At 27.8% G+C, this 11,939-nt stretch overlaps 6 protein-coding genes across 6 annotated transcripts in view; 2 read left to right on the top strand and 4 right to left on the bottom strand.

Moving 5' to 3' along the window:
• LOC108572271 (putative ATP-dependent RNA helicase DHX57) overlaps nucleotides 1–3,387 on the bottom strand; it is a gene marked incomplete at its 3' end in the record, with an annotated part of 4,626 nt that extends 1,239 nt beyond the window's left edge. Inside the window, 9 exon segments of the mRNA XM_017934470.1 lie at nucleotides 59–179; nucleotides 256–621; nucleotides 623–1,114; nucleotides 1,176–1,483; nucleotides 1,563–2,086; nucleotides 2,162–2,619; nucleotides 2,694–2,878; nucleotides 2,966–3,104; nucleotides 3,317–3,387. Coding sequence (XP_017789959.1) covers nucleotides 59–179; nucleotides 256–621; nucleotides 623–1,114; nucleotides 1,176–1,483; nucleotides 1,563–2,086; nucleotides 2,162–2,619; nucleotides 2,694–2,878; nucleotides 2,966–3,104; nucleotides 3,317–3,387 — 2,664 coding nt within the window.
• A 52-nt stretch (nucleotides 3,388–3,439) lies between these two features.
• LOC108572270 (putative ATP-dependent RNA helicase DHX57) lies at nucleotides 3,440–6,199 on the bottom strand. The gene is made up of 8 exons (XM_017934469.1): nucleotides 6,129–6,199; nucleotides 5,778–5,916; nucleotides 5,506–5,690; nucleotides 4,974–5,431; nucleotides 4,375–4,898; nucleotides 3,988–4,295; nucleotides 3,584–3,926; nucleotides 3,440–3,498 (listed from the first exon to the last, which is right to left on the bottom strand). Exons 1-8 carry the CDS (start codon nucleotides 6,197–6,199, stop codon nucleotides 3,487–3,489), a joined length of 2,040 nt encoding a protein of 679 aa, XP_017789958.1. The 3' UTR covers nucleotides 3,440–3,486.
• A 1,018-nt stretch (nucleotides 6,200–7,217) lies between these two features.
• On the bottom strand, nucleotides 7,218–8,347 carry LOC108572268 (WD repeat-containing protein WRAP73-like). Its single transcript, XM_017934468.1, has 5 exons — nucleotides 8,339–8,347; nucleotides 8,002–8,271; nucleotides 7,808–7,928; nucleotides 7,501–7,710; nucleotides 7,218–7,423 (listed from the first exon to the last, which is right to left on the bottom strand). The coding sequence occupies exons 1-5, from the start codon at nucleotides 8,345–8,347 to the stop codon at nucleotides 7,218–7,220; spliced, it is 816 nt and encodes a 271-aa protein (XP_017789957.1).
• Nucleotides 8,348–8,618: 271 nt separating this feature from the next.
• On the top strand, nucleotides 8,619–11,050 carry LOC108572267 (probable elongator complex protein 2). Its single transcript, XM_017934467.1, has 2 exons — nucleotides 8,619–9,844; nucleotides 9,916–11,050. The coding sequence occupies exons 1-2, from the start codon at nucleotides 8,658–8,660 to the stop codon at nucleotides 11,048–11,050; spliced, it is 2,322 nt and encodes a 773-aa protein (XP_017789956.1). The 5' UTR covers nucleotides 8,619–8,657.
• Nucleotides 11,051–11,290: 240 nt separating this feature from the next.
• On the bottom strand, nucleotides 11,291–11,763 carry LOC108572266 (WD repeat-containing protein WRAP73-like). Its single transcript, XM_017934466.1, has 2 exons — nucleotides 11,599–11,763; nucleotides 11,291–11,485 (listed from the first exon to the last, which is right to left on the bottom strand). Exons 1-2 carry the CDS (start codon nucleotides 11,761–11,763, stop codon nucleotides 11,291–11,293), a joined length of 360 nt encoding a protein of 119 aa, XP_017789955.1.
• Nucleotides 11,764–11,823: 60 nt separating this feature from the next.
• The window catches only part of LOC108572265 (condensin complex subunit 1), a 5,912-nt gene continuing 5,796 nt past the window's right edge, over nucleotides 11,824–11,939 (top strand). Inside the window, 1 exon segment of the mRNA XM_017934465.1 lies at nucleotides 11,824–11,830. Within this exon segment, the coding sequence (XP_017789954.1) occupies nucleotides 11,824–11,830 (7 nt within the window).

The following is an 11,939-nucleotide window of genomic DNA, read 5'->3' as shown; positions in this document are numbered from 1 at the left end:
ATAAATTTTGATTGAAAAATGTAATTAAAAATCTAAAACTGCAAAAATTGTTATTACCTAAAATTTTATGTATGTCTACTTTTTTACCAGTATGTAAAAGTTGAATACGTAATAATAATGGCTCTAAAGGAATTCGTAATATTTCAGGTACTGGTTGTGCTGAAAAGTGATATTTAAATCTGAAAAAATATTAAAAAACTTGTATTCAAAAATACAGTGTGTTAATCAAAATATTTAAGAAAAAATTATACATACTTATATGAAGTATATAAATGAATGCATACTCCAGGCATTACACGTCCAGCACGACCCTTTCTTTGTAATGCATTTGCTCGTGATACCCAGCATGTTTCTAAACTTTCCATGTTTTGGTTTGAATTAAATCTAGTTTCTTTCATTTTCCCGCTGTCAATTACAAAGACACAATCATCTATAGTAATAGACGTTTCAGCTAAATTTGTGCTTAGTACAATTTTCCTAATAACCCCAGTTTTTTTAAAAACTAAATTTTGTTCTTCATTGGGTAAGGATGAATGTAATGGTATAATAATAAGCTTTCCAGTCTTTGGTGCGAGATATTTATTGTCATTATTATAATTGAAAAAAGAATAAAAATTTACTTACTAAGATCGAACCTGTTTTAGGGTAATTATGTTCACCAAATATAATCCATTCTAATGTTGTCTCTATAAGTTCAAAATTAATTTTATTATGGTTCATGACATATAAATTCTTATGTGTCTGTCTATTGTAACCCTGATATCTACTGACAATTTGCATTAATGATAAATTTTCATCTTGAATAGATTCCCTAGGTACGGAAATAGAAGGGCCTTCAATCTCTGCAGTTTCCAAATCAATTTGCAATTGCTCCCAATCGCCTTTAATTTTACGTGTAAATTCCGAATTTTCTTCAAGTACATAATTTATTCTTTCAAATATATCTTCCAAAAATATTTGTTCTACAGGAAATGTTTTTCCCGGAATACATAAAACAGGAGCTTCTTTGAAGTATGAAGAAAAGATTTCACTTTTGAGTGTTGCACTCATAAGTATTATTTTTAAATTTGATCTCTTGGATAGTAATTCTTTTAAAAGCATCAGTAGGAAATCACTAGATAAAAAATGATACCAGTTAAATCAAAATAAACAAAGAAATACAATAGACAACTTACCTTTCTGCACTTCTTTCATGGACTTCATCTACAATAACATGTGTAACATCTGTCAATTCTGGATTCATAGAAAACCTTTGCAACAGTATTCCAGTTGTACAAAATGTTAATCTAGTTCTACTGGAAATTTTGCTTTCTAATCGTATTTGGTATCCTACTGTATTACCTGTACGTTCATTTCTTTCTGTTGCAACCCTTTCTGCTACTCCTACTGCACTTATTCTTCGAGGTTGTGTACATACTATGTTAATATGATTTTTAGATTCAGATCTATTTAAGATCCAATCATCTAATAAAAATTGTGGCACCTGCAAAATATTTATAGTTTTATATATTAATTCATTATAAGCATAAACTTATTATAATATTAGATAAGTTTATAATTACTTGTGTACTTTTACCACATCCTGTTTCACCTGAAATTATGGTAACTTGATTTTTGCATATTATTTCTAAAATTTCGCTCATTTTTGACCAGGCAGGTAACACTTTTCTAATTTTTTTCATTTTTTTATACCTGGGATTTGTTTGTTTTTCCTTAAAATTTCTTTCAATTAAATCATCTTCTTTCAATACTTCTTCCCAAGGAACATTATTCATTTTTTTCCTATGAATAGATCCTAATTCATAATGTGTAGCTATAGTTGTTTCACTTTCACTTTCTGATTGTTTTTGAAATAGTAATTCATTCTGATCTAGAAATTGTTCTTTATTTTCTACTAAATATTCTTTCATTTCATATTCATTTTCCAAGAGAGATATTATTGAAAAGATATAAGGAATTCCATCTTCAGATAATGATAATGCCTCATTGTGTAACTTTCTTCCTATTCTTAAACAACTTATTCTTGGAAATGTACCATCATTTTTATAAAAGTAAAAATATGGTGGTTCATATGGATATTTACAACCTAATAAAATATTTATAGACCAAATATAACAACATGTGTAATTTATACATTAATTGAATAACTTAATTGTAATACCTTCAGGAAATCTTATTTCTAGGGTAAAATATGGATCCTCCCTTTCTGGCATTTTTAATACCTGTGGTTGTTGATGCAAAAATTTACATTTATTTCCAAATCTACACTTCTTATGAATAAATAATCTGCAAATTTCTTTCTCCTTTTCTTTTTCTTGTTGCTGTTTAATCCTTCGAATTTCTTGCTCTACTTCATCATTTCTCACTAAATAATCCAATTTAACTTGTACATTCCAAATTTGATTTTTTATCTTGTCAGTATACATATCTCCATAAATAGACTCAAGTGCTTCTTTTTCTTCATGCCGTTTTTCTAATAAATCCACTGTATCAATATCAGGTATTTTCTTTCTTGAAACATTTTCTAATCCATAATATTTATAAAACAGTACTTCTAAAGCTTTTCCAACATCACCTTTTGTATGCACCAATGCTTCAATACAATGTGATTGATGAAAACTAGAAAAATATATCATTATTTATGATTTACATTGTCATTGCTAAAAATTTAATTTTGATTATTTAACACTTACCCATAACTTTCAAGTTTAGATGTTGCAAATTGTCTAGCGATTTGTTCCTCAGTTTTATGTGTACTGTCTTTAGAAGAATAATCAACAATTCCTTTAATGACTAAATTACCCCTTTCCATCCAATATTGTTTCCCTAAATTTGATCTTTTATTTTCATATTCTGATGCATCAGAAAGTTTAAAATTCTGTCAAAAAACTATGTTACTTTCCAATAACATACTATAAGAAATATATGTATAATATTGAATTAATAAATGTCAATGGATACATACAGAACCATAAATATGTTTCAATGTATTATAAAGTTGCTGCTCAGATTCTTCTGATATTGTTAAGGTTTGCAGTTCTACTTTAAGTTTGTTTGAAATACAAGGACTTTCACCCTTACTTTTATTTTTCGTTGATAAATTCCTGGTAGGTATATATGAATTTTTTCAGTTTGAAGTTATATTGTAAAATGGGCATTGTACAAAAAGTAATTATGTCATATCAAAATGTTTTAAACAATAACAAAATTAATTTAAATATCATTTTCTTATATAAAAAAAAAAATGACAATATATTAGAAATACATTCTCAACTATTTTAATTTTATTGTATAAAATGTTAAATTTTTAACTTACGTGACGGGTTTTTCCATATTTTTTCCTTCTAATGTAATATCTTCCATTAATTGAATACTAGCCGAATCCATTGTTTAAAATTATATATTATAATTGAAAAAAGAATAAAAATTTACTTACTAAGATCGAACCTGTTTTAGGGTAATTATGTTCACCAAATATAATCCATTCTAATGTTGTCTCTATAAGTTCAAAATTAATTTTATTATGGTTCATGACATATAAATTCTTATGTGTCTGTCTATTGTAACCCTGATATCTACTGACAATTTGCATTAATGATAAATTTTCATCTTGAATAGATTCCCTAGGTACGGAAATAGAAGGGCCTTCAATCTCTGCAGTTTCCAAATCAATTTGCAATTGCTCCCAATCGCCTTTAATTTTACGTGTAAATTCCGAATTTTCTTCAAGTACATAATTTATTCTTTCAAATATATCTTCCAAAAATATTTGTTCTACAGGAAATGTTTTTCCCGGAATACATAAAACAGGAGCTTCTTTGAAGTATGAAGAAAAGATTTCACTTTTGAGTGTTGCACTCATAAGTATTATTTTTAAATTTGATCTCTTGGATAGTAATTCTTTTAAAAGCATCAGTAGGAAATCACTAGATAAAAAATGATACCAGTTAAATCAAAATAAACAAAGAAATACAATAGACAACTTACCTTTCTGCACTTCTTTCATGGACTTCATCTACAATAACATGTGTAACATCTGTCAATTCTGGATTCATAGAAAACCTTTGCAACAGTATTCCAGTTGTACAAAATGTTAATCTAGTTCTACTGGAAATTTTGCTTTCTAATCGTATTTGGTATCCTACTGTATTACCTGTACGTTCATTTCTTTCTGTTGCAACCCTTTCTGCTACTCCTACTGCACTTATTCTTCGAGGTTGTGTACATACTATGTTAATATGATTTTTAGATTCAGATCTATTTAAGATCCAATCATCTAATAAAAATTGTGGCACCTGCAAAATATTTATAGTTTTATATATTAATTCATTATAAGCATAAACTTATTATAATATTAGATAAGTTTATAATTACTTGTGTACTTTTACCACATCCTGTTTCACCTGAAATTATGGTAACTTGATTTTTGCATATTATTTCTAAAATTTCGCTCATTTTTGACCAGGCAGGTAACACTTTTCTAATTTTTTTCATTTTTTTATACCTGGGATTTGTTTGTTTTTCCTTAAAATTTCTTTCAATTAAATCATCTTCTTTCAATACTTCTTCCCAAGGAACATTATTCATTTTTTTCCTATGAATAGATCCTAATTCATAATGTGTAGCTATAGTTGTTTCACTTTCACTTTCTGATTGTTTTTGAAATAGTAATTCATTCTGATCTAGAAATTGTTCTTTATTTTCTACTAAATATTCTTTCATTTCATATTCATTTTCCAAGAGAGATATTATTGAAAAGATATAAGGAATTCCATCTTCAGATAATGATAATGCCTCATTGTGTAACTTTCTTCCTATTCTTAAACAACTTATTCTTGGAAATGTACCATCATTTTTATAAAAGTAAAAATATGGTGGTTCATATGGATATTTACAACCTAATAAAATATTTATAGACCAAATATAACAACATGTGTAATTTATACATTAATTGAATAACTTAATTGTAATACCTTCAGGAAATCTTATTTCTAGGGTAAAATATGGATCCTCCCTTTCTGGCATTTTTAATACCTGTGGTTGTTGATGCAAAAATTTACATTTATTTCCAAATCTACACTTCTTATGAATAAATAATCTGCAAATTTCTTTCTCCTTTTCTTTTTCTTGTTGCTGTTTAATCCTTCGAATTTCTTGCTCTACTTCATCATTTCTCACTAAATAATCCAATTTAACTTGTACATTCCAAATTTGATTTTTTATCTTGTCAGTATACATATCTCCATAAATAGACTCAAGTGCTTCTTTTTCTTCATGCCGTTTTTCTAATAAATCCACTGTATCAATATCAGGTATTTTCTTTCTTGAAACATTTTCTAATCCATAATATTTATAAAACAGTACTTCTAAAGCTTTTCCAACATCACCTTTTGTATGCACCAATGCTTCAATACAATGTGATTGATGAAAACTAGAAAAATATATCATTATTTATGATTTACATTGTCATTGCTAAAAATTTAATTTTGATTATTTAACACTTACCCATAACTTTCAAGTTTAGATGTTGCAAATTGTCTAGCGATTTGTTCCTCAGTTTTATGTGTACTGTCTTTAGAAGAATAATCAACAATTCCTTTAATGACTAAATTACCCCTTTCCATCCAATATTGTTTCCCTAAATTTGATCTTTTATTTTCATATTCTGATGCATCAGAAAGTTTAAAATTCTGTCAAAAAACTATGTTACTTTCCAATAACATACTATAAGAAATATATGTATAATATTGAATTAATAAATGTCAATGGATACATACAGAACCATAAATATGTTTCAATGTATTATAAAGTTGCTGCTCAGATTCTTCTGATATTGTTAAGGTTTGCAGTTCTACTTTAAGTTTGTTTGAAATACAAGGACTTTCACCCTTACTTTTATTTTTCGTTGATAAATTCCTGGTAGGTATATATGAATTTTTTCAGTTTGAAGTTATATTGTAAAATGGGCATTGTACAAAAAGTAATTATGTCATATCAAAATGTTTTAAACAATAACAAAATAAATTTTAATATCAGTTTCTTATATAAAAAAAAAAATGACAATATATTAGAAATACATTCTCAACTATTTTAATTTTATTGTATAAAATGTTAAATTTTTAACTTACGTGACGGGTTTTTCCATATTTTTTCCTTCTAATGTAATATCTTCCATTAATTGAATACTAGCCGAATCCATTGTTTAAAATTATAAGCAAATAAGTTTTATATAAATTAATTTAGAAAGTTTTTTTAACCCTGGGTATACTGTGCCGGAGTCACTGGTGAACCGCCGTCTTGAAAGCGATAACGCACACAGTGACAAAACTGTTCGTGTTACTTACAAAATGACAATTGCCTTAGCATTACCACTACAAGTCCATAACGAGAAGTGTTACCAAACACGGGACGTTCGGTTTCTTTAGATCTCACTCAACACAGCGGCAAATGAACCAATGCATAGAAATAAAACACTTGCGCTCGGCTTTTCTTCAGCTCGCAAAGATATAAAATATAAATCCCGTTCTAGTTTCTTACAAAGCCTTGTAGGTGAAAGATGTATCCGAGGAATCCAAAAATTTATTCTGTACAAAAGTCTATTTTTTATTGTTTTTGTTATTTTTGTTGTTTGGTTTTTACACCATGTCAGTACTGCCAAGTACCAGCGAGCAATCTTTGTTGTTCAATTTGTCGAAGCCAAAGACGAACACGCATTCAACACAAAAAAAGACAATTATATGTTATGCTTGTACCAATAATATGAATGGCTACAATAAATATAATTTTTATATAATTCTTGATTCTTTCCTAAATGTGATCCCGACCAAGTTCCAGCCACCGTCATGTGTTTGTATAATATCAGTGAGGAGTTCGAGCGATTGTGAATTAGTGTGAAATATCGGTGTGAATCAAAAATGACTACGGTATAGGACCAATTAATATAGACTTCAATATTTGAGAAATGTTAAGGTTAGGAAATTGTGGACATATAATTGTAAGTAGCTAAAAATATATGAATGAACGTATATTCGTACTTAAACATATACTACCACCAATTTTAGTGAATATGTTATGCCATTTTTTGATTTATTTAATTAAATAAGTAGTTTATTAAAATCGAATTACTTGCAATTTTATTGTTTCATCATTTTCAAAAATAATATTAACAAGGAAAAAAATAAATATAAATTTATCGTTACATATATTATTCAAATGATTCATAATTTATTTTCAAGTTGATAAATAAGTGCTTTATTATAACCGCAAAGTAGTAAAAGATTTCCTCCAGGATGCCATCGAGCATCTAATACTACAATATTTCGTGGAGTTGGTATACAATTCGCGCTATGTGGTGTCCATTCAAACATGTGCGCACATTCGCAAAATATTAGAAGTTGAGCTCGTGTAGGATTCCATTTTGCAGCTGAATAAAAACTGTTTATATAATACAATATTTTGTATAAAAATAAGTTGAAATAGGCTAATTATTAAAGTACTTACCTACGATAGCATTTTCGAGGAGTAAATAATCGAAATAATCTTCAGTAATATTCCATATCCATAATGTCGTAGGATAAAGTTGATGTTTTATAGCCAAATATTTTCCACAAAAACTAAATTCTAAAATATCAAATTTAGCAATTGACAATCTGTCTATATCATCCTTCCTTCCAATTTTTATATTTATCGGTCGTTCCGATTTTTCTTCCACTGTAAATATCAATCTTTTAATATTGTTAATACTTATATAAATTAATTTAAAAAAATTACTTACAAATATGTTTATTGTAAAAGTTTGTATTTTTACTAGAAAGTTTGGGTTGAATTATGCGTTCTTCATACACTTTGTTCAAATAATTTTCTTTAATTACTGGTTCAAGATACAATTGTAGAAATGATTTCCAAGTTACATGATTTAACAATACAATCTAAAATGCAAACGATTGTATTGGAATATTGCTATACAAAAGTTTACAGTTAAAATAAAAGTATAGTTAATACCATTTCATTAAACCCTGTTACAGTTAATAACTGTCCACTGGGCATCCATGTTACATTTTCGATTCCTTTTAATTCTTTGTCATTAGTGTATCCTATTTCAGATGAATCTATACTTTGTGCAGGATTAAATATTGCAACATCTTTCTCTAATATGTTAGAATAAATAATTAACTTTGTTTCGCTACTAAACGAACACCATATACATAATAATTCACTATTTGGTGACCAACATATTCCATCAATACTATTTAAACGTCCGCATATTAATTTCTAAAAATTTTAATACGTTAAAAGATATAAATTGTATTACTAAATATTATTGCATAATTTGTTTTACAAATGTCATTATGAAAACATAATTCATTCATATTAATTTTAGTGACTTTGTAATAAAAATGTAAAATATTTTTATGACAAACTGCGTAATATTTATAGAAAAATGACATTTTTTTATAAGTAAATCAAAAAAGTTACAAAGTTGGACATAAAAAAAATTTATGGTGGAAATTTAAATCAAGTCAATGTCTAGTAACTTTTATTTTAAGAAGTTTTAAAAATGTAGAAGAACCGCGTACGGCCTGCACTTGTTTATAGCTTGTGAGGTTAAATTAGTGTTTTGATAATTAATTTACTCATTATCGATTAGTTAATAAAATATGACAGCAACTTATGTGTCATGTGCCTGCAACCGAGTTCCACATTCAGTTGATTGGGGAAACAATGGACTTGTTTGTTTTGCAGTATGTCATGCAGTTGCAATTTATGATCCATTTATATCAAAAATTGGAAAGGTAACAAACACGCTTCATCGACATCGAGAACGCATTAATACTGTACGATGGATCAAACGAACACAATCGAAAGCTGAATCAGAGTTATTGTCAAGCTCTGTAGATGGAACTGCTATTATTTGGAGTAAGCTGAATGAATATTTTGAATGTAGTTCTGTCATAGAAGTTGGTGATATTCTTACATTTAGTAATTCATTGTATCTTACTGATGACGATTTACAAAATGATGAAATATTTTCTAAATTGTTAATATGCACTGGATCAATTAAAGGAGATTTACAAATATGGTTGAGAAATACAAGTGGTGACATAAAATGTTTACAGACACTTACATTTGGAGAAAAGTTACCAATAGAAGCTTGTTTCTCTTTTCTGCCAAATACAAATTTACCGCTTTTAGCTGTTGCAATAGAAAATTCAACAATTGAATTATATGTAATCAACTCTAATGTTATAAAATTACATTTTACAAGAGTTCAAATTTTAGTTGGACATGAAGATTGGGTGCGATGTATGGATTTTAATTGTGATACAGATAATAGTCTTTTACTTGCAAGTGGATCTCAAGATGCTATGATACGTTTATGGAAAATTTGTGCAAATGATACAAAATTCTCAAGTAATGAATTACATCAAAAAGAACAAGTGTTTATAGTTGATAGCATAAAATATAATGTTACTTTGGAATCTGTTCTTTATGGCCATGAAAGCTGGATTTATGGCATACATTGGTATCCATTACAACTGAATAATAAAAATAGAATTTTAAGATTATTATCTTGTTCATTAGACAAATCTATGATTATATGGGAACCAGATGAAATAACTGGAATTTGGTCTGAAAAAGTAAGAGTAGGAGAAGTTGGTGGTAATTTAATGGGCTTTTATGGCTGTAAATTTAGTTATAATGGATTAAACATATTAGCACATGGTTATCAAGGTTCATTTCACATTTGGGAATATTCAAATACTGCAAAAAATTGGATTCCAAAATCTGTACCAAGTGGTCATTTTGCTGAAGTGGTTGATCTTTGTTGGGATCCAAATGGAAGGTTTGTTTTCAAAATTGTGTAGGCTAATCTATTTCATGAAAAAATGTACAGCATTTTATATTGCATTGCAGGTTTCTTATTACTGCAAGTACAGATCAAACAACAAGAATTCATGCACCTTGGAAAAATGGAACCACAGAATTTTGGCATGAAATTGGCCGTCCCCAGGTTCATGGATATAATATTTCTTGTTTAGTTATGTTAACTCCTTACATGTTTGCTTCAGGAGCAGAAGAAAAAGTTGTACGTATATTTACAGCTCCAACAACATTTAAAAATTGTTTAAAGAAAATTGCCAATGTTGATGACTTTAAAAATATGGTGGCTGACAGTGCAGCAGTACCTGCCCTTGGACTAACAAATAAAGCAACATTTAATGATAACAAAATTGAAGTTGATAGTTTTAAAAATGAGGATTATATTCCTCCAACAGAAGAAGAGTTAATGCAACATACATTATGGCCAGAATTACAAAAACTTTATGGTCATGGATATGAAATATTCTCCATAACTGCCAGACATGATGGATTATTATTGGCAACTGCATGTAAATCAGCATCACGAGAACATTCTGCAATATTATTATGGAATACAAATACATGGACACAAGTACAAAAGCTTACATCTCATCAATTAACTGTAACACAAATGGAATTTTCACCCAATGACAAATATCTAGTATCTGTTTCTAGAGATAGAAGATGGTCATTGTTTGAATGTAAAGATAATGTGTATACCTTAATTGCTACTTCAAAAAAAGATAGTCTTCATACTCGCATAATATGGTGTTGTTCATGGACACATGATTCATCTTTTTTTGCAACTGGTTCCAGAGATGGAAAAATTGGAATTTGGAATCCAAACTTTACAGCTGACAATATTGTTCCTACTACAAGTTTAGATGTAAAACATTCTGTTACAGCACTTGTGTTTTCATTGCAGAATATTTCTGAACATTCTTATGTTTTGGCAATAGGATTTGAAAGAGGGTATATAGAAATACAGAAATTAAGTGTATTCACTAATAATTGTGAATGGGAAAGGCATGTAGTATATGATTCTTCTAAAGCACATCACTTAACTGTAAAAAGACTTAAATTTCGACCACAAAACGAATATTCAAATATTTTACAATTAGCAAGCTGTGGATGTGACCATATTGTTAAAGTGTATGATATAGATATTTTAAAATTAAGAGACTTGTAAAATATTTTTTACTTTGACATAATAAAACTTTAACCTTAATTATAAGTTTCAATTATGTTAATTTAATTACTCACTTTATTTAGTTTCCATGTATCAGTCTTATAAATTTCTATATTATCCTCACCTTCAATTGAAATTACTACTGCTAGTTTATTACCATTTGGACTAAAGTATAATTTATGAAAAGAGGATTTCACATTTTGTATGTGAGTTACATTACTTATTTAATATCAAGAAAATTTATTTACTTACATTAAAATCTGATAATGTCAAAATATATTTACTATCAGGAGACCAACTAACACTTTCTAAACCAGCACTTCCTTCAATCAATTTATATTTCCATTTAGGATAGTGAATAGAATATACTTGAATAATAGCTTTCTTTATATTTACACATAAAATAAATTCGCTACTTCTAGACCATTCTAAATACTGTGATAAAGTGAAAGATAAATTTTTATGTTATAAGCTTCATTTTGTTTATTCGCTTCGTATTAAATAATTGTAAGAGTTAATAACTATTCATTGCTAATGTATACACTAACCTCGATTATGTCTGTAAATATGAATGAATAAACAGTGTCAAATTTTTTAGTACTTTTTATCAATAAATTTGTTTGATATGCAATTGCAAAATATCTTCCATCCTTAGAAAAGTCACATAACTGATTATTTACTCGTATTAAATCACATTCTACTTCTAATGACATCGCGCCACCGTTAAATCTACCGTCTTATTTTTAAATTTCGCCAACATACGCAAGTCTAATATGATTTGTAAGAAAAATTATTTTAGGAATAACAAATTATTGTATATAGTTTAATAAATAAGGTAGTAACAAAATTTAATATAAACTTTTATAAAATCTTTAATAATTAATATTTT

Source organism: Habropoda laboriosa, unplaced genomic scaffold (assembly GCF_001263275.1).
Source record: "Habropoda laboriosa isolate 0110345459 unplaced genomic scaffold, ASM126327v1 scaffold65, whole genome shotgun sequence".
NCBI lineage: Eukaryota > Metazoa > Arthropoda > Insecta > Hymenoptera > Apidae > Habropoda > Habropoda laboriosa.
The sequence above is the reverse complement of the archived record's forward strand: the minus strand, read 5'-3'. Positions and strand labels throughout refer to the sequence as shown.